General features: G+C 36.7%; 1 protein-coding gene across 1 annotated transcript in view; it reads right to left on the bottom strand.

The window, feature by feature from the left end:
- The window catches only part of LOC135786557 (uncharacterized), a 218,573-nt gene that overhangs the window by 64,668 nt on the left and 130,741 nt on the right, over positions 1 to 23,164 (bottom strand). The window contains exons 15-18 of the mRNA XM_065296017.2: positions 20,028 to 20,063; positions 10,781 to 10,843; positions 10,651 to 10,695; positions 10,266 to 10,298 (exon numbers count right to left, since the gene is read on the bottom strand). Coding sequence (XP_065152089.1) covers positions 10,266 to 10,298; positions 10,651 to 10,695; positions 10,781 to 10,843; positions 20,028 to 20,063 — 177 coding nt within the window. The remainder of the gene's footprint in view (positions 1 to 10,265; positions 10,299 to 10,650; positions 10,696 to 10,780; positions 10,844 to 20,027; positions 20,064 to 23,164) is intronic.

Here is a 23,164-nt window from a genome sequence, read left to right as displayed (position 1 = left end):
TTTGTCCTATTTTCTTACCATTGTCGCTTCGGTTTAGGGTTAGATTTACATAAAATGACATCCCTACCCAAACCCAACTCTAACCCCAACACCAGGCAACAATTGATTAAAGTTTAGAAAATATAAAAGAATACATCAGAAAAAATAGTATAAACCAATAGTTAAAGTGACATACTAACGCAAACACCAAATCTAACCCTAAACCGAAGCGACAATGGTTTGAAAATAGGAAAAAGCAGTTGAGTAACCAATCCGTGAGAATGCCACGGAAAAATGAGCAAAAAATTCTGTGACTATCCCACGGAACTTTGTGAGAACATGTTGTTTACAAAATGACCAACGCAACTTACTAAGAGCATCACAAATTACTGTAGGGTCAAAAATAAGCAGAGCTGATGAGGTGAAGGTGATCTACTAACACCTGATGTGCTTGAGTTCAGCACCACGGACATCAGCTGAAAATTCAAGGTGTGAAATCCCAGCTAACGAAGCCAATGTACACCGAAAACAACTGGAATAGTTTTGAAACACCTGCTTTTGTGTGACTTCTCTTTCATTTCTCCAGCACATATAAAAACATTGCTTGGCAAACAATATTTTTGAATAATATGTTCCTTTGGCATTCCTTAAAAAACTGTTACAAGCTCTCTGATCTCTGTGATACCTCTCGAATTAGCAACAATTGCAGCCATTCTAAGCTTACTTTTTTTTTTTCGGGCATTAAATATGGCACAAATACCAGTAATATCACATGCACAAACATTAGTAATCTCCTCCCATAAATTTTGCGTATGAAAGGGAAACTCATAGAAATGCATATGCAAAAATAACAATAAAAAATAGACCAACCCTTTTCAGCGCTAATAATCCACCGTGCGCCATTAGTAAATCCCAACAGTCGTTACTTAACGTTATTTGTGCTGGTGCAAGCTGTTAGTAAATCTGTCCCTAAATGTCTTTTGAGAGAAAGCAATGGTTCTTCAAAAAGTTGGGTCAAAGGGTCAACTTGCGTAAAAATTATTAAATTTGGCAAATGTATACATTTTTCTTACTTAAACCCATTGCTTTACCTCAGAAAATAACACTACAGATGGAGGCACCTTTCTGGAGGTTTAAAAGTGGGGCATAATTCAATAAAATTATAAGGTTGAAAAGAGCCAGAATATTATTAAATAATGTGTTGGGCTGAAAGAAGAAAGTAAGATAGACCTGGGATGATGTAAGGGGGTTAAATATGAACTAATTTTCATTTTTGGATAAACTATGCTTTTAAATCTTTTATTTACATTATAAAATAGGCCCAAATTAAACAAACTGTAAAAATTAATAAGTTTATGTCATTGTTTTGATCTCATTGTAATTGGCTTTTTGGCTGTCACTGTCATGCAGGCCTACCGATCCTGGTGCAGAAAATATTTTAAGGGTTTTGGAGTATGCTGGTAATCCTTTTTGAGAAAAAAACACAGAAATGTGCTGTAGGAACATCAGCTGGAAACTGGGCGAAAAGGATATATTTACCCTGTATGGTGCTCGATACAAGAAAAAGTGTCAATACTTTCCTAGAGAGTCGCATTGGATCAAGAACGAATTGGAGTGAGGAACAGCTGTCATTATAAACTCCATTTAGCCCCTGTAGTGTTCACTTTGAAGAAATGCTCTAGCTGCACACTATGAAACCCAAATCAGTTTTGATTTTATGCTTTGCACACTCTACCTTTAAAAAATCTCAGTTCAGCGATAATGTCTACAAGAAGCTTCATATCTTTCTTCTACTGTCTGAAGAGATTTGCACTAATCCAGTCATTATGACATTTTTAAAATGGCCAGAACCTTTAACGGCAACCCAAGCCCTGCAAAAAGTAAACCAAATGACCCTCTTCAAACCATCATGGACAGCTCAAAAGAAGTGAATTCTGAATCTACAGTATGTTGATGTTCCATTAACTGGCAGTTTAATAGATTGTCAATCATTCTGTGAAAGACGGCTTGTTGTTTGGGATGTACCTGTTCATTCATTGATTCCTGCACTGTGAAAATAAGTTAAATAAAGATAAACAACAGGAGGCGACATTAATAAAACATCGGTCTGAGGATGGAGAATCATTTATGAAGTCGAATAAATCGATCTTCTCACACACTGCTAAGCTCATGATGTGATACTGAAATAAGCATAAACAGCACACAAATACTAAAGCTTGTCATTAAACTTTTTTGTTTGTGTATTATTGTATTCTTAAAAGTGTTTCTAATCTTTTTTCTTGAATCCTGACATACAGTATGAACACAACCTTTTAAAAATATTGTCACTACAAAGTTCATATTAGTACCTCAAAGTAGAGTTCTCAACGGGCCTGAAAATTACATCCCGACCTTACCCGGCCCGACCCGTGTCTTTTAAAACCCGGACCCGATGTAACCCCGACACATCAACAGCCAGCACGACTCCAAACACTTTCCAGACCTCTGATTTTCCCACACCCGTAGTAGCGACGGTGAATTTACTTTTCACCACCTCCATCATCTTATCTAGGCTATAAAGGCGTACACGCAGCGGGGTCAGGTCTGCCACCGCCCCTCTCTGTGATGCACGTTGCATGCAGCAGCCAGACTTTCGTTACGGTGAACAGCAGCGATGATTAATAAAAAAAAATTCACTTAGCGGAAAAGATTAAACCAGAGGTCTGACCCGACCCGAGTCATATGCTTATATTTTTGACCCAAACCTGGTGTAGCATTCAGTCGCTGCTGTTTCAGACTGCATGATGGATTGGCGACAGGGGGTTTCACACTGCATGACTTTACCGTAGGAAGAATCGCTGACAACTTTGTCCCGGTCCACAAACTATGTCTCAAAACTAAATGCACGCAAGAAGTGAAGTAAAGGAAACAACGCGAGGTCACACGTGCAAGACCGAAGTTCTCACGTGAGACTGGAATTAGTATTAAAAATGATAGCCCGCAAGAAGCTAGCCATACAAATTGCATATGCGCTCATTTGCAGCAGAAAGAAGAAGAAATAAAGATTATGAAAGAGGAAATGTTTGGAGAGATTCCTCCTCGAACTTCCAGCTGTCCTATATGTTTCTCTTTTATTGGCTGTAGGTCATCGCCGATGTCATTTACAGTCAAAACACATTTCAAAATGAGGGCTAAAATCGTGCAGTCTGAACTCACATTACTTATCCTGTTGTATATACAGACAGACAGCAATGCACACATAGCCAGTATGAATGCACATCTGTGAAATCAAAGCACAATGGACGCGAACTTCGTCCGTGCTTTAAACACGCACTTGCACATCCATGAAATCAAAGCGAGTGAACGTTTAAATGTCTTTGTTTGTTTGTTTTTGTTTATTTATAATGTGACCTGGCACAATTTGAACATAAAATGTCCATTTCATGTATTGTGACCGGATTTAGCCAAGGGCTAATTTTCATCCGTAGTCCCTTTAAAGTGCAGATGAAACTTGCGAGGGAACCAGTAAAGAATTGTCGTTGCAACCCACTGTTTAAAAACTCCCCATGAATTAAAATAACATGTCTGTCAAAGGTTTAAAAGACAGAAGAATCGTTATAAGTTAGGAATGAGATCGTGCGGGTGCTTGAATCATGAGTTCATGCTGTATTAGTACCTCAAAGGTACATATTTGTTCCCAATCATCTATACATACCTGTACCTACATGGTACATATTAGGATCTTTTTAAAGGGGACTGCCTCTTTGGATCATTTTTTGACTATTTTTTCTGACAGTGTAACCAGTTTTGCCAGGCTGGGAGGCCAGCTAACCACCTTATGCTGGCTAAACCCACAGGGATGCAATGTAGGTAAGAAGAATGATTAAGTCTACATATTCTCTAAATCAAAAATAAGCGAGCGCGTTCTCATGCTTGTTAATTGTCAAAGTCAGTCGAGCACACTGCACATTGACTTCCTCTGGTTTGATCTCAGACACACAGTTAATTACCATTTAACAATAACTAAAATGTAATTAAAATCTTGAAATGGGATTTAGGTTACGGTTGTTCAAAGATTTCTTTTCTCGGACATAAAAATCGTTAATTAAACGTCTCTAATTATATAAGTACTAGCGCCGCACACTGTGCACCATTCAGAGCCACAATCAAATTACAAACTAAAGCAAACCAATCAAACTCTTAAAAGCTAGTTTATATTTGAGTCACTCGTCATCGTTTCAGAACAACAGCAGCAAAGGAGAAATCCGATTCTTTGTTCTTTCTGGCTTTCTCTGAATCTTTGTAAATTGGTATAAAGAGGGCCACAGTCACTCCACTTTTCCCATTTAGCTTTAAATTCACACAGCAGGCAACATCAATTGATTTCGTCCCCTGCTGTCAAATCGCACCTTTTTGCCTTCCCCTTTTGATTTAATTGACATCATCAATGCGATTCCAAACCTTGCAAAAAGCTATCTGTGTTCCAGCACTCCTATTAGGTTTCTTATTATGGACCAATCAGCGGAGATAAAGACAACAGACATGAAGCATAAACTCTTTCCTAGTAATTACAGGTCTCCCTGGAAAAAGAGATTATATCTCAATGAGATCTTACTGGATAAATAAACTTAAAGCTCCTATAACACACGCTGTTTCTGATCATCTCATGTTAATTTCGAGTATCTATACAGTAATATAACATCCTTCATATCTCTGAAGAGTCTTTAGTTTGAGCAGATTTATAAAAGAGAGATCAATTCTAGCGATTGTTTCCGGAAAAGCAAGAGGTCCCGGAGGCATCCAGTGAGAGTCACGAGCATGCAACACACACAAAACATTATCCCACGATCTCTGGATAACTTATGATTCACTACATGTCCATGTCATTAACATTATACGCACTTACGACTGCCAGCAAAACACAGACATTTGATGCAGTTTTACTTACCGCCTGCTACCCATGACCCAGTTGGGACCGTCCCATTTTAACAAAAATGGGCATTAAACAAACACACAAGCAAAACTCCACTGCTACCCGGATAAACAAACTATATCCATTTTTCCCATAAGGCTGGCTTACTAGACTTTCTTCTCCTTACATCCAAAAACACACTTCTTCTTATTTCGTGCCATTATTGAGTCTTGATATAAAACAAAGCTGTCGTGTGCCAACCCAGTATCACGAAATTTTGTACCTATAGTCATGTAAATTTGTGAGTCTTATGCATGACACTGACACGGTTTTCCCCCTTTTTGTGTGAACATGTCACGCATTTCTGTTTAGGTCACTGTCACGTATTTGTTATTCAACTGTTTTGTCCTATTTTCAAACCATTGATGCTTCGGTTTACGGTTAGATTTGGTGTTTGCGTTAGGATGTCACTTTAAGTATTGGTTTATACCTTTTTTCATGATTTATTATTTTTATATTTTATGATTCTGTGAGGATTTTGTAAAGGACGAACCCAGATGCAGACAGCGGATGAAGTTGATAATTTATTAAACTAATAAACAAGAAAACAAAAACCCACGAGGGGGCAAAACAGAACAAATGAACAAGACACTAAACTGACACTAAACTAGACAAGATATAAATACACTTAACTACACAATTAACAAGACAAGATTACACAAGGCACAAAAATACTATTTGATATAAACTTACAGGAAAAAGGACTGGAACAAGAGAGAGACAAAACGCACGTGTAAAGAACATCAAACACAAGGACTTTAAATAGGGACAAAATAAATTACATACACCTGGAAATCATCACAAGTAAGGGATCAGGGAAAAAGTGACGAGACCCGGGAAATGCGTGGTCAGAATAAACCAATACTAAAACCACGCATTTCCCACATAAAACACGATACTGCCAGGACCCCGTCACACAGATTAGAAATAATTCAAGACATGATTCTGACAGGATCCTGACAGATTCTTAAACCAGGACAATTTTTTAAATAGGACAAAAGTGACATGTAATAAACAAGTGACACGTAAACAAAAATGTGTGTCAATGTCATGCATAAGACTCACAAATTTACGTGACTATAGATATGTAATTTCGTGATGCTGGGTTGCGCGTGCAGTGATGCCTGGGACTTCTACTCGAAGGAACAATGCTAATGAGCTTCCTCGTTCTCACTCTCACTTTGATTGACATGTGGGCGTGCTTTTCCAGGGGAAGTGCCTATAAAAGGAATATGGGGCCACTCATATGTAATGGGTACCTATGTTCGACAGAAACTTTCCGAAACGTGTGAGGTGTGAGTTTGGCCCAGAAATACTCCATCACACCCTTGACTGCTTTTTTGACACTTTGCATTGACTTAGCATGAGGATTACAATGCTTAAACTGTGCTGATAAGTCAAAATGCATGAAATCGCATTTAACCCCCCCACCAAGAAATATTTCACTTAAAAAATAAAAAAGATATTTGCAGTTTTAAGCCTGTGCATTTTTTTTGTAAAAGGTTTAGCAGCCAGTCCGCAATGTTGTCCAAAAAAAGCAAATGCACTCTTAAAAATAAAGATGCTTAGAGGTTCTTTACTGTGATGTCATAGAAGAACCAGTTTTGGCTCCCCAAAAGACCTTTCAATCAAAGGAACCATTTTTTATACCTTTTCATAATTAAAACAACCTCACTACAAATAACAATTTGTGAAACAGACAGCATGTTTAGAAAATCATGACATTTTTTAATAATGTGACGGTTACAGCAGAATGTTTATTTCTGTGTGAATCTTTATAAAGGCAAATGACTCAATTGTAAACTAAAAACCCCATGTAGATCCCATGAATGTTACATCATTCAGTTTGGATATGGATGATTTATGCATTTGTCAGACACTAATAGATGCTTCAAGCTGTATATTTATCAGGATGTGTGTGAATCAAACCCATGAGTTTTGTGCTGCTAATGCACTGCTCTCTCGGTTGAGCTATAGTAAGATGTTTTAAAGCTAGTAATGAAAGGACCAACAGAGCTAAGAAAAAAAGCAGTCCAGTGGATGTGCTGGTGTTAGACTGAATCCGCCTCTTTGAATCATTTATTAGAGGTGAACGCTCTCAGTGGAGTGGATTCATGACATGAAGGCAAATGTGCTGATCAAAGGCCTGTGCTTTTCTCTTTTAAATGCTATCTCTTTAAATGAATAGGTTCAACCAATATTCATGACCATCAAGTCGTTTTAAGCCTGTGTACATACTTTTGTGAAACACGAAAGGAGAATTGTGGTTAAATTTCAAGTTTTTTTATTTTATTTTATAAAGACCATATATGACAAGTTTAAAAAGTAGTCAGCAAGGCTTGTGCAAATATTCAATGCTTACAATTGCTTGTGCACATTTTTGTCCATTTGTTTTACAAAAATAAATTTTTGTTGCTTTATTGACTAAGTGAAGACCCCTTGAGTGTGCCATGAAAACAACAGTATTGTCTTTAATGACATTAGGGATGGTTTTAGGATGCTTATTACCATAATAGGTAACACTTAAAGGGGTGCTCATAAGACTGACATTACCTTCATAATCAGGACATGACACGTGTCACAAACATGAAGGAGATTTTATGCACATATATGACAACTGTCATTTAGTGTCATTACATTTTAATGCAAAGATGACATTGTTTGAGAAGCCTTTGTTATGAAAACTTGACATAAACCAATACATCATAACTTACATTATAAATATGACATAGCAGAATAATGATCAAAATTAAGAAACTACCCAGCTTTATAGGTTAACATTACATTAAAATGTCATTTAAATGTTATTAAGTGTTAATACTATGTGAAATAATTTTAAATACCTTAAAAAAGCAACAGACATGTCAAAAGATTATCCTTAATTTTATGTATGTGCACAAGTAACAGAACGTATTCCTTCTCACACAGAGAGTTCTGAAATTTTCTGACATAAAAAGAAAAAAACTAATAATTTAATTAATTTAATGTAATTAACATTTTCAGTGATATGGACCCACTGCTGCAAGGCTTAACCCGTTATTGTACTGATTTCATTTAGTTTTAAGCGAATCGGTCTCCAAATGCAATAAAATATAGTTTTATCAATTTTAAGTATTATAATTGTTAAATTATTAATTTTATCATGGAGGAAACCAAAATAAACATTATGAACTGAAGAATATTCATGACGTTGTTATAAACCTATTTGACAGAGTATTAACACTTAATGACATTTTAATGAATTAAAATGAGTCTGGTTCCAAAACGCAATAAACGCCATTTTTGAAAAAAAAAAATGAGTTACTGCCAAAATCAGTATTATTTCAGGTCAGAATTTCAAAGTAAATTCTTAATTTTACGCCAAATCCAATATCTGCCATGTTTTTCTGTCATCTTTTCTCCCATTTTTCCCAAAACACAAAAACGCCACTCCTCCTTTTCTCCAGAAAGCAATAAATCCGCTCAACCAATCACAGCGCACCATTCCACGCACTGTAAACAAACAATGGTGGCGCGTTGAGTTGAGAACACAGAGTCCTAGTTTTCCTCATCTACTTTGTACTTCGTGATCAACAAACAAACAAAAACAAAATAATACTTTTGATGGCATTGATAAACCTGTGGTGGTTTTCTGTGACGGGAAAGAAACGTAAGCCATCAACATCTAATAATTTACGCGAGAGGCACTCAGGAGACGATCTAGCTTCTCTCGTGCTAACACATTGACCCCAGGGGATCTAATGAAAAACTTTTCATTATTTTACTCAAAGTCAACGAGAATCACAGCTGATCGCTGTGAAAAACATTAAGCGACGACGTTAAGTATAACCACAGCAATGACAGTGTTCCTAAAATAAGACAAAGTAAGTGTTTTGATTAATGCCATTAATGTTTATTTTTTTAATCAGTGTGTACAACTGTTCAACTAAATGAATATAAAAATAGCAAAAATGAATGCACATTTATACATTGTTTGAATAGATTTATAGAATTTTGACAAAAAAACTTGTCATGGATTTATTGCATTTTGTGGAAAAAATAATTCGTTTTTATAACAAATCTTTGAAAATCAAGTTATGGATTTGAATTTTTTACGTTTTTATAACCTAAAGATGCTATGTGAAAGTTTGTAACAGAAAATAGTGGTTTTCATCTTGTCACTTTCTTGGTATAGAAAACATGTTTTTACCAAAATTTGTCAAAATGGATTTATTGCGTTTTGGAACCAAACTCTTCATTTGTATCACTGTAGTTGAGGTCAAGAAAAATATTCATGACACTGTTATAAAACTATTTGACAAAGTATTAACACTTAATGACATTTTGATGACAAATTATATTTGTATCACTGTAGCTGAGGTCAAGAAAAATATTCATGACACTGTTATAAAACTATTTGACAAAGTATTAACACTTAATGACATTTTGATGACAAATTATATTTGTATCACTGTAGTTGAGGTCAAGAAAAATATTCATGATGCTGCTATGAAACTATATGACAGAGTATTAACACTTAATGACATTTTAATGACCAATTTATATAACTGTATTACTGTAAAAAGTGGTCAGTTATGATGTATTGGTTTATGTCAAGTTGTTATAACAGAGACATTTCTAACAATGTCATCTTTGCATTAAAAATGACATAATTGAGTGAACGACACTTAATGAAAGTTGTCATTATTGTACATAAAATCTCCTTCATGTTCATGACACGTGCAATGTCATGATTATGATTGTGTCATGTCTGTCTTATGAACACCCCTTCAAGTAAAGTCTTACCTTATATTAATATGAAAACTGTAAATTAAATGCAACATTTTTGTCAAATTAAAGGAACAGTATGTAAGAAATGTATAAAAATGTATCATAAAATGGCCCTGATATGTTACCAGACATCATTTTCATTTCAAAGACTTATATCACAGACAACAGTGGTCTGGCCAGGATATTGTTATTTTAAAAAGTGGAGTTGCAGCCCTCAACTGATGTTTATGTTGTCATGTTGTGTATTGGCCACCAGTTGTGTGATTGCAGTACCACATTTAGCCACAATCCTACATACTGTCCCTTTAACATATATGTTTTATGTTACTTTTACTGAACTTCTTGAAATTGTTTAGCCTAATTTGTTATGTCAACTTATCACAGGTCAAAACTTCAAACAGTAGGTTGATATAAGGTTGGTATAAGCAGAATAATTGACTCTGTATATATATATATATATATATATATATATATATATATATATATATATATATATATACTTGTACTGTTTGTGTGACAGATTTGCAAGTGTCAAGATTTTTAAATGAAGACATAGTGTACTTACGGGGCCCGGGGGTCCACGGGGGCCTTCTTCACCCTATTTATAGATACACAAACACAAAGAACAAATGAGTCAGTGAACTATGGGTGTTGTGTTTTTGTCTCAACATCAGACAGCGCGCCCACATATCACCCGCAGTCCAATCACTGACTGTCTGAAGCACAATGCATGCAAAACGACTGAGGAGCCAAGTAACAAATAACCTATAGTCAGTATACACTAGACAAAAATTACATAATAAAATGGCTGAAAAAACAGGTCAACACTGATGGAAGTATATTACATCTTAGTTCAGACTTTATGCCTATGATCAGAGACTATTCAACACTTTTCTGTATAGACAACAGAGTACCCTACTTTAAAGTAAAAAACACCAAAAATTACACACCTTTTGCCCCTTTGTTCCCATGACTCCATCCTGACCAGGCAAACCCTGAAGAGATTTCAGACACTCATAAGGTACACACAGACACACACAAAACTCAAAAATATCACGCAACTGTGACAGAAATACATACAGGATCTCCTTTTCCGCCCTTTTGCCCCTCCATTCCTGTGATGCCTGGGTCGCCCTTCTCTCCCTAAAAAACAGCAATCACACACATGCATAAAATGCATAAACATGCAGATAATATTGTCAAGCAACCTGCCCTATTAAATATAAATAACTTCCATAAGTGTGCAAACATGCCCGTGTGTGATGTATGCAAACACGGGCGTGTGCTATAAATTGAAAGTGAACATGAAACTCAATGTTGTGTATCTCACATTAATACATCACAACACACAGGTAGCAGAAGTGGAATTGAATGGCCAATAGATGGCACTTTCTCACTGAAGATGAATTTCTGCATCACTCGCCCTGCTTTCATCTTGAGATGACATCCGCTCTCAAGACGATGCAAACTGTGCGTGTTTTATGTCGGCAGCTCGCCCCTGCAGTCACTACTGTATGCATCCAGTATGAAACCTTAGTTTTAGATTTTCTATTGCACAACATTCATAGTTTAAGAATGTAAAGATCTATAGAAATTATCAATGTATGTTGTTGTTTTTATACAGAGAGGAAGAGAGAGAGAGAGAGAGAGAGAGAGAGAGAGAGAGAGAGAGAGAGAGAGAGAGAGAGAGAGAGAGAGAGAGAGAGAGAGAGAGAGAGAGAGAGAGAGAGAGAGAGAGAGAGAGAGAAAAAACTACAACCACATGTAAACAGACCCCTTTTCTGTTTCCCGGCGGCGGAGTGATATATCAGCGAGCAATGAGTCTTTCAAGAGAAGTCAATGGAATTTTACAAAATGTCAAATAAAACACGACAGAAACTGTATTTCGCTACACAACTTGTTTTTAATCATCAACGAACACCACAAACCACTTGGTGAGTAGCACAGTTTTGAAAATGAACGTTAAGAGTTGTTTTAATGACATGTTTGTGCATGGTCATTGACTTCCATTCTGAAGCAGTCAAGAAACGCTTCTAAACGAGTCAAAAAGTCAAGACACGACCCATTGTCAAAAGTTCAGTGTCCATCACTGCAGTTCATCCAAAACAAACCAGAAATGAGACTCAAAGGGCCCTATCTTGCACCCAGCGCAATTGACTTTGTCAGTGACGCATGTATCATTCGTATTTTGCACCGGCGCACAGCGGGTTTTTCCCTCCACAGACGCACGTCGGCAAACTAGGGAATGAACTTGCGCTCCCTGGGCGGTTCAGCGCAAAAAAAGGAGGCGTGTTCCGGCGCAAACCATACCTGATGCTATTTTGCAGTTTCAAAAAACAATTGTGCCACTGACCAGAAAAAACTAGTCTAAAGTCAGTGGCGCGTTGCGCGTTGTTCATTATGCTATTTTAAGGGCGCATGCTTGACCATAATGTATAGCGTGCACAACCGCACACACTTTGCTTATCTAATCTACAGATGCAACAGTTATTTTTGCAAATCATAAATTGTTACAATAAAAAAATATTAACACACGAGATAAGGGGAATCATAGTGGTGAGCATTGTGGTGATAGTTTTTATTTATTGTGTGGCTGCATTAAAAAATTCTCATGCAAATAACGATTAAAATATTTTCATAAGTTTGTTGTGTGGCTGTATTACGTTTATTTTATGTAAATAATAATTAAAATGTTTTCATAAGAAACCTTAATGTATATGAACTTGATTTGTAAGAGTACTTTGGAGCCGCTTTGCGCTTCGCACTTGCGTTTCAGATCGTTAAAATAGGGCCCAAAGTGTTAAATACCGGAATTATCCTTTAAGTACTGATCCCAAATGAGCTTTATCATTTGTCAGGTACACGTGTCCAGATGCTAGTATGTGTTGCAAATAACTTTAACATCTTCATAATCCCCTTTGGATTCACCTGAATATGTGGGATACCATGTTAGATACAGTATTTCATTATTGACCTTGCTCTGGCACTTTAAATAAGACTAATGTGTTTTATTAAAGGAAATGTATGATTTATGCATATAGTAATGCAAATGAAAAATGTGGGAAGACGTGAGAAGTTTAAGCTATTTTTCTTAAGGAGCGATCAGGGTTTAGATTGATTTAAATCTCAGTTTGAGAAAAACAAATTAAACTAGAGGTTTCTAGTAAAGTACTTACAATGGAAGTCAACAGTGTTCGGAAACCTAAGTGTTCATCTTGTACACAATTAGTGTTGGGGAAAGTTACTTTTAAAAGTAATGCATTACAATATTAACTTACTCCCCAAAAAAGTAACTTACTGCATTACTAAGTTACTTTTAATGGAAACTTAACCATTAAAAGTAACTAAGTAATGCAGTACGTTAGTTTTGCATTACTTTTTCTTACTTGGCTGAGGCTTGATCCCTTTCATGCTGCGTTTACACCAGCCACGGTAGAGGCGTCAAGCGCAGGAGATTTACATGTTAAGTCAATGCAAAGACGTGATTATACACGGATTATTATCCTGCGGCGTGGAAGGCCCCCCCTATCCCGCGGAAACGCTCAATTTGCATGGAACGCACAAGTTGAAAACTCGGAACTTTGGCGGATTTCCGCACCGCGTTAACCAATCAGGACCTTGCTGTAGTAGTGACGTGATTACAGGAAGCGAGTGGAGTCTCAGCAAGTGTTGCAGAAGCCCCTCCCATGACGCAAATTTTCACGTGAATTTCTCGAATGACTAGAATTTCACGTGCGAATGAACTCAAATGTTCAAGTGCCCAACTATGCGCGAATAGCATGTTTTTGCCGCCTCTACTGCAGCTGGTGTAAACGCAACATCACACCCTACGTGAGTATGTTCAGTTTTATTCAGTACATACTTTTATATCAAATTAATTAAACTGAAAAGTAACTAGCATTACTTTTTTTTAAAAAGTAACTCAAATATTAATGTGTAAATTTATAAAGTAATGCATTACTTTACTTGTTACTTCAGATGTAATATTATTACCTAATGCACGTTACTTGTAACCCGTTAAACCCAACACTGTACACAAATAAGTCAAAAAAAGTTCCTAGATACATATTACATATAAGGACCCTTAAATAGCGTACTTTCCCAGTGATAGCTAGAAATATTTTTTCCAATCTTTTTTGACAGCGTATTTGCTTGTAAACTTTAAAACCAGGACATTCCTTTAGCTTTCATTACTAATTATTGAACAATCAAAAAAAGTATTTTCTGAATTTCTAATCGTGAACACAAGCCTGATCTAAATGTCAAATATGAATCAATCATTATATTTTCCTTCAAACAAAACCGTCAAGGTTTATTTACATTCAGAGCAGCGTGCAAATAAATATAGCATCTCCTTCCAAACAAAGTCTGTCTGTTTACACAAGTAATATTCTGACCTGTTACCCACAGAAGGAAGTAAAGGTTGAAATCTGGAGTATGTTAACCTGACTATGTGTGTATTCACCGCACAACAACATCCGTACAAAGAGCAACAATTACTCAACTTTTGCACCGTGAGCCTGTCAAATCGCATCCTGCGCTGTCAGGACAAACTTAAGGAGATGCTACACAGTCCTCACGCTGCCATCTCAGTATATTCACAGTCCACTGCCTACATGAAGGGGTGGAGATGACACACACACACACACACACACGCACACACACACACGTGTGCACGCCTGGCTCTCACAAAAGCAAAAAGGAGCACCGCACACATTCTTCTTTTGCCTGAGCTCAAAGGTGCAGTGAAGCAAAGAGTGTCTCCCTCTGGTCCTCTTTGTCAAGCACCGGCTCACCCGGCAAACCCCGAGTAATCCCTGCGTGACGATTTTTTTGAACCGCTCCCGCCGAGGGAAATGAGTGTCTTTTACGACCAGCTGATGATAGACGGTCACTCGTGAACTGTAATGAAAGCCGTACAGAATGGACAGAGGCTGAATAGCTATAGTCGCACAATTGCTTTTCATACTTCACACGCTTCACTCACCTCCATTCATATGCGGGTGAATGCTGACTAGCAAAGAAAGCATGGGTTATTCAACTGTGGGCAACTTCAGCCCTGTGGATTTTTGGTACATAAATACTCATTTGAAACTGAATTTTCTAAGACTAATATGGGCAGAAACATCTGTCCAAGAAGAGATATCAATGCATTGTGTATCCTAAGTATTTACTGTACCATTTATTTTTCACATTTTTTACATCATTTTAACTGGAAATGACATACAATATAAAAAAAATTGCAGGTTAGGGGGCGTGAACACAAAGGGGTTGACGTCGGCAGCCGGCATATGTTTTCAGTTGTTTTCAATGGAAGCTTCCCACTCAATGTCACTTTTCACTCAGCCGTCCAATCACAGTAGAGGAGGGGGTGGGACAAATATGACAACAACCAACCGTTGCATCATTTAACAACTGATAAACCAAGCAAAACTACAGTTGGCTTCCGCTTGGTGCTTTCAGCCATGTTTGGGGCAGTTCACATTTTGCATCTAAAACCTCGCAGAAAATGCGACCGTCAGTTGGTTCTTGTCACATGACCTGCAGCGTGTTTGCGGCATTCTGAAAAGCTGAAATGTTATTAACTCGATGCGGAACGACGTGACTGGAAAAAACGAGTGTGTCGCACCACCTACATTTGAAATGACAAACGTGAGTGTGCAAAATACGCAAAATGTGAATCAACCCTTTAAACACTTTGGTGTATACCCCCCCTTTATTTAAAGAGCTTAGATGCAAACCGGTATTTCTGAATGGCCTGAGGGTGGAATAAAGCCCATTTAACACAAAAGTATTTGATGAACGTATAGTACGTGATGAGAGCATTCGGTTACAATCATTATCTTATTTTTGACAGCGGTGGTGTATAGCGGCTTTTGCATCTGAACTCTACATTATTAGTTTGCATTTATATTGACTTTTAAATCTACAAGTTAAATTTTACTTCTACACAATAGTTTAAAAGCAGAAACCGTATCTTAGAGAAAATGTTAAATGCTCTCTCATTTATATGTCGCATTAGATAAAAGTACCGGCTAAATGAATAAATGTAAATGTATTTGATGCTTTACCTGCTTTGATGAGGCTGTAAATGAATTACTATTGTATCAACTTAATGAGAAGACATTAGAGAAATGAAGTTTAATTAAGTGATATTAGCCATGTTGTAAAAGTGAAAGTGATGTTGTAGCCCATACTCGAAATTTGACTTCTTCATTAACCCATGCCAGTGAGTTATGTTGATTTATGCCAGATTTAGCTACTAGTTTGTGAAACCTCATATCAATTCTTTTAACCAAAACTCATCTCTCCAAAACCCAACTCTTCAAAGAAATGTCAAAATCAAGGTCTGTTTTCTGATTGGTTAATACACGCGTACATGCAGATATTTTCTAAACGGGGCAAATTAGCGTGAGAGCGCAATTCCAAAATAGCACCTATGGCAGTGGTAATATCTGTGGAATATTTACTAAAAAAGTGCAAATTAAATAACACAGGCGCAACAGCTTATTTCCATAATGACCAACACAATATATACTAAGAGCAGCGCAAATTAGTTGAAGGTTGCAAATAAGCAGAGCTGATGAGGTGCAGGTGATCTACTAACACCTGATGAGCTTAAGTTCATCACCATGGACATCACAGCTAACTAAGACATAGTAAAGACTTGGAGGACATAAAATGAAGGTTTACAAGAAGTTTTATCTTAAAATAGAGTCTGAGGCACTCAGGAGGATGAAGATTAAGGCTTTTTAATCTTAAAATAATGGCACAAACACCAGTCATTAAACAAGCGCAAACATTAGAAAATTGCACTGTGTGAATTTTGCACATTTTGCATCTGAAAGAGAAAATTCTTGAAATGCATATGCAAAAATAACTAGACCACGCCTTTTCAGCACTAATGATCAACTATGTGTCTTTAGTAAATCCTGACAGTCATTACAACAAAATGATGTTTTGCGCTGGCACAAGCTGTTAGTAAATCTGGCCCTTAATCTTTTTCTGACTATGTATATTCTGACTGTCATTTGTGGGTAAGACATTAAGGTTATGCCAAGCCAGTCTGAATAATGGGTCATAGATGGTTTTAATACCTCAGTAAGTGAGTTTACATCATAAAACTACAGGCGAATTCCAGAAGTTCTATATTTACCAGTAATAAATCAGCCGGCTGTGTCCTTGACTGAGGGGTTTTATCACTTCAGGCCTTTAACACATACTCATTTGAATCATGACATGTCTAATACTTAAACACATGCTCATCTGCAGGGCATTAAACATTACTGCAGCTCTGTAGAGAAAATATTGCACTAAATCAAATGAAAACACGTTAAGGTCACATTTTACAGAAAACACATACGGTATCTTGCAACTTTATATACATAAACAGTATATACATACAGTACATAGGCTACAAAACATACCAAAAATTTTGATCATACTGAAAGGGGTGGTGTAGTCTGATCCGTGATCCGATCACCAGGAGGAAAGTACGCATGTAAACGCATGAATCGTAGTATGATTGAAAAGTGAGTTTTCTTTTCTTATATCTGAAAACTTATTAAGAACAACTTTCTCAAACTCAACTTTGACTTTGTACATTTATCCAGAGATAAATCACAGACTCGAAAAAAGATGCTGTGCGCTGCGTAGCCAAGTCATCAGTTCAGATTTTGGCTACTTTTAAACTGTTTCACCAAGTAGATTTTTCGAAGATCAAGGACTTTGTTGATTAGTTATTGGTTTTGGGGCTCCAAGAGCCTACTGTGAAACAGAAAGGTTTTTATGTAACCATACCCCCCAAAATGGTTCTTCTATGGCATCTTGATGCACCTTTATTTTTTAAGATTTTATCCTTAAATGACATTGAATCCATTGTTTTATGGATTTTTGGATTTGTGTAAAAAAAAGACAAAATGTTGATTAAGAAAATGATTTGTAATCCTGAGGATGAACCAGTCACTTTTGTATTGTTGACTATCCAGACCATACAAACGACACAATGTGAACTGCATAGTACAAGCAGACGACCAGAAGTCCTTCAACATGAGGAGACAGTGTAGCTCATACATCACAGGAAGGTTAAAGGCTGATCAGACGTACGGTGCGCCCTGAGACCCGACAGCGCTGAAGAGTTAAGGAGCTGCATGTAAACACTCACTCATGTTGGGTTTAAATTATATATTTTCTATACTTTAGATTTATATTCATATGCTGCCATTGCCACCGGTGAGATATGACACCCCTGGGCTTTATGAAAATTATTGCAGACCTTTTGCAAAAGCACTGTTCATAATTACCATCTGTCAGACTCAAGTCTGTGGAGTGATTCAGGATGTGTGTGTGTGTGTGTGGCTGTTTAACATGCCGAGCAGACAGCCAGCGTTTGACTGAAGGAAGCCAATTGGTAGGATGAGAGCGTGTCCTTTCTTATACCTGAATGTTCTCAGGAGGACACGTCTGGATAAATGCTGTCTCATCTGACTGATACTGTAGATAGACAGACACTGCTGAGATAGACTGAAACGGCTTCTTCCTTTGTGGACTTGGTGGGCTGCCATTGTCACAAGGTCCTGGAGACCCTTATACAAACGGCTAACTTCAATTAACCATGGTGCTATCATAAATAAAACCAAAAAGGTATGACAGGTGATTTCGTAAGGCTAGCAAAGCATGAGATCCCAACTCCTTTAAGAGCACTTTTCCAAAGCTACACCTTCTTGTGTCTGCTTCACCCCCTTTTCAACAGCCAAGGGGTTGTTTTACAAATTCTAACTTTGGCCAATGTCACTTACTTTCGTCATTTCACAAACACTGTAAAAACATGGACTGTCTATTGTATTTTGTAAAGTCTTGCAATTCTGGGCATTTCATTCAGCATTTGGATTTACTCATGTATGACTATTTTCTGCCTTTTATTTTCTCTTTGTATAATGTTGGATACAGTCCTAACTTTACCTTTTCTGTTGTAAGGGGGATACCGTTAGGTTTCGTTTTGTACCTTTACAGGTATACAAAACCTAATACAACCTTGTGCTCTTTTATGCCCATTACTGTACCTTATACCACGGGTCTGTTGAATGCTTTATTCTGATTGGAAGAAAAATGTTTCATGGGTGTTGATTCTTTTTTTGTAAACCGTACACCTAACTTGTCAAATGTCTTAAAAATAGACAGCAGAGCAATATTTTTGGTAACTGTGGTATAAGCGAAATAATTGACTCCGGTCCTTTAAATTATTTGAAAATAATGCACACCCGCGGTGTAACGGTACTTTACAATTCGCTTCGAAATAACCATTTTGTGTGTGCATTATTAGAGGTTTCAAGAGCGAGTGATTTAAATGTTAAGTCAATGTAAAGACACTCGCGGTGCGAATGAGACGTTTAGCGCGATGCAGTAGACGCAATTCTGCCTCAGACGCGCAAATGGTGGGAATTGAGCATTGCCGAAGGAAACGCGCAAGTTGAAACATTTAAACTTTGGTGGAAAACGTGTTAACCAATCAGGAGCTTGCTCTAGTAGTGATGTGATTACAGAAGGCGAGCAGAGTCGCAGAAGCCCCTCCCATGATGCGAATTTCCGCGTGAATGTCTCGATAAGTAGAATTTCATGCGCGGATTTCATGCTAGAATGAAGCGAGTAAACTCAAAATGTTAAAGCGGCAAACTAGATGTGGTAGACGCAAATTTGTCGCCTCAATTGGGGCTGGTGTGAACCCACAGTTATAATTCAATGGCCCATCGTCAATTATTTCTTACGTAAGGACCTATTGTGTTCATTTAAAGGTACAGTTAAATGTATTATACCTCTAACATTTAATTGGTACACAATAGGCCCTTAAGGTGTAATATTGTTCCAAAAAAGATACAATATTTCAATGTGTTGTATGTCCACAAAGGAACAAAAATTAACCACCTTATTGACAGAAAAGGCCCAGTTTTGTTTTTGACCCACGTCTGGACTCTTTGTGAATGTGCCTTTAATAAAAACCTCCCGAGTCCACGTCTTTACACTTCAAAACACATCTCTAACTCTAGGCTATTTCTTCATCCAGCAGTTTATGCTTTAAGAATATGAGCTTTATCCCAACATCAAGATTTATTTCACATAATTTGTCATTTAAGCACTAATCCCATTCCGACTCCCATTTATTTCTGGTGCATGCATTTAATATTTGATTTAGATCTGTCAAATGTATAAAGGATTTAACTGCTTCTGTAGATAAATGTTTCTTTGGCAGCACTGTGTGCTTGTGATTAAGTATTTTACCAACAAAAGTACAAATCGCATTTAAAAGCTAAAACATGAAGCTAAATCTTACCTTAATGACTTTAACATCACACGTTCCAGGAGGACCCTGTGTTGAAAAAAGAAGTCAATTTAAAGATCTTGAGCAAGAAATTTTATTTGATTATAATGCAAAACCTGAGTCTAACTACACTCTTAAAAGTTAAGGTGCTGCACGATGCCAAAGAGGAACCATTTTTGCTTGTTTACAGTTCCATAAAGAACCTTTAACATCTGAGTAACCTTTCTCTTTCACAAAAGGATCCTTCTTGTGGAAAAAAATGTTTTTAGATAGATTATATAAAGGAAACAAAAAGAAATGGGCTGTGAGTGAATGGTTCTTTGAGGAACCAAAAATGGTTCTTCTATGGCATCGCTTTATTTTGACTTGACTTGATTTGAATCACACTAAGAAACTGGTTTTAAAGTAAAGAATGAACAAATTCAGCTGCAAACTCATCTCCGCCAACCAGGACATATGAAGGTATATTTGGTGCAAAACAACTGCACACCTGTGACAGTGGAATTTGTATTTGTAGAGATTATCCACACATGTGTATCAGTAAACTTGAAGTCGCAGAGGACGTGATGCAAACTTGTAGATTTTTTTTCTTTCCCTCAAATACAACACAACAGTTACACATTCACAAATCCTTCAGTGCAGCTGCACAAATCCCATTTTACAAATCACAGATTAAGAAACTCACAAGTTCACATTTTTTGCTACAATTGATGCAGTAAATATGGTGCATAACCTACTTGAACGCCTGCATCAAATAATGTGAAGTCACACACAAATTTTGTACATTTGCAAAATCAGTTTGTGCATCTGTGCGATGAGACTTGCATGTGTGTACAATTTATTTTTCACAAATATTTTTTTTATTTTTTAATATTTTCTAGCCCAAACACAAGTACATAAATACAACTGCTTGAATCTGCTGCTACGAGTTTCAAATACTCTTTTTCATGTGCTCTCTCTTCTGCACCAAATATCTCGAGATAAATGGTGCGAAAGTGATTTGTATACCTGTAGGCTTTGGCGAGCACTGTTCAGCACTGCCCACCAGGTGGCGCCCGACACTCACTGAAGCAGAGTTTATTAATTACCACCAATGTTTCAGCAAAGTAAATCGCCTTTATCAAGGTATTATTTTTACCAAGTGGAGAACAATATAAATGGGAGTGCTAATTATACACACATGAAGGTAATTACATACAATATTCCAATGATTCATTAGTAAACAAAATATAAGTCCCATAAATTTCAAACCATCAATATAAGTAGATTAAAAAATACAAGCAGCAAATACACACATAGGCCTACATTTAAATGAGATACCAAATGATGTAAGTCCCATTCATTTTTAATATCATAATACCTATAAAAACAACCCAAATCAAAATCCACTTTTAAACCATGTGTGCCAATGTTCACATTTAATATACCTAAAAGGCCTTCTGTCTAAGTAAAAATTGGTCAAACTCACCTCACCTTCTAGATGGAAATCCCCTCTCAATTCCTATATACAATAATGAAGTAAAAGGATGATTCAGTTCAACAAAATGCAGTGCTAATGGCAGGTTCATATTTCTGCATATTATTGCACTCTGATGTTTTGTAATGTGTGTTTTATACTCTCTATTTGTTTTTCCTACATATGATTTACCACAGTGACATGTTATCAAATAAATAAGTTTGTATTTGTTTGGGGGTGAATCCCAAAGATATTTCCATATCATTAAGATTCTTAATAAAATCATTTGGTATTATTATTTTAGACTTTAAATATTACATTTGACCTTAAGGAAGACTTTTCTTCAATGTTAACGGATGATAACTGTCACAGGAAGGCAAGACATGGCAAGATGAGTGGATCCAAATGCAGTTTTTAAGTGTATTAAATCCAAAAAAGGTACAGGAGCACAGGCAAGAACACGAACAGTAACACATGACAGGAAACAACCAACATAAAACAACGGCTGACAAAAACAGGCAATCAACAGGCAGGGTAATTAAACGTGACAAGAACCAATGACAGAACAGAAACAATTAATTACTATGGAAACAGATGGGCAGTGGGTGAAGTATGAATTAATGTCCATGGCAACAAAAAAGGGGGCGGGGCAACAAAGGAACAAGAGGGAAATAGGGCAGACACAGACAGGACTCTTGACCTTGGCCGTACCCACCATTGAGGTCCGGACTGTTTTAGTGAGTATCATAGTAAACTACTGATTATATCTTAATATGTCTTCCGAATGTAAACATTTTATTACATTCTGTCTTAAAGTCTAAAAAACAGTACCTGTTGAAGTCATTAAAGTTACTTAAATAACAAAAGAAGAGAAAATCACTCACTGGTCCTGACTGTAACTTCGTAAAAAAGATTAATCCATATTTAATTTTAAATAAATATCTTTTTTTGCCAACAATCCTTAATGTTGAGCTCTGCTCTTTGAAGTAAGTTGGTTTATTATTGGTTTATTATGCAAGTTCAGCCTTGCATTATGTTTGTATCTTACAGTTAGTATAATGCATGTAATGAATTCAGGGCAAGAAGAATATTTATCTAATATGGGGTAATGTGATGTATTATAATAATTACATATCGTTTTCTTTCATGGGATATGGACCCCCTAAAGTAGCCTTGGCCACCCCATTTATAAAATTCTAGTTCTGCCACTGCAATATTGATGTTGTATTTCAGCATATTAAGTGTATAATAAGTGTGTGCATATTGTGAATGAATTCAATAAACAAATTCTTGATAGCCTTTGGTTAATTCACTAAACTGATCCTATATTCAGTTAGCCTATGTTTACTTAACTGACAGTGCCCAGGATGGTAACATAATTATTTCAATGTCTTACAAATAAACAACACAAGTCTTGCGCATACTGACATGGTATGAAATCTATAGTTATTCGATTCTTTGGTTTTCTGATGTGTTATAATTCATATATGTAGAGCAGAGAAATAAGAATTTTTTTCCTGGCGTGCATGCCCTAAAAAAATACATATGGACCTCCGTATTTATAAAACCCTACGTACGGCCCTGCTCACGACAATAAGAATCCACTCTCAATAGTGTATTACGAGCTGTAGGTTTTTTAATCGGATCCCTATATAAACAATTATGAGTTATCCACAAGTCTAAAAAGCTGATT

This window comes from Paramisgurnus dabryanus, chromosome 20 (genome assembly GCF_030506205.2).
Source record: "Paramisgurnus dabryanus chromosome 20, PD_genome_1.1, whole genome shotgun sequence".
In the NCBI taxonomy this organism is placed as follows: Eukaryota; Metazoa; Chordata; class Actinopteri; order Cypriniformes; family Cobitidae; genus Paramisgurnus; species Paramisgurnus dabryanus.
Note: the sequence above shows the minus strand (reverse complement) of the source record. Positions and strands in the feature narration are given on the sequence as shown.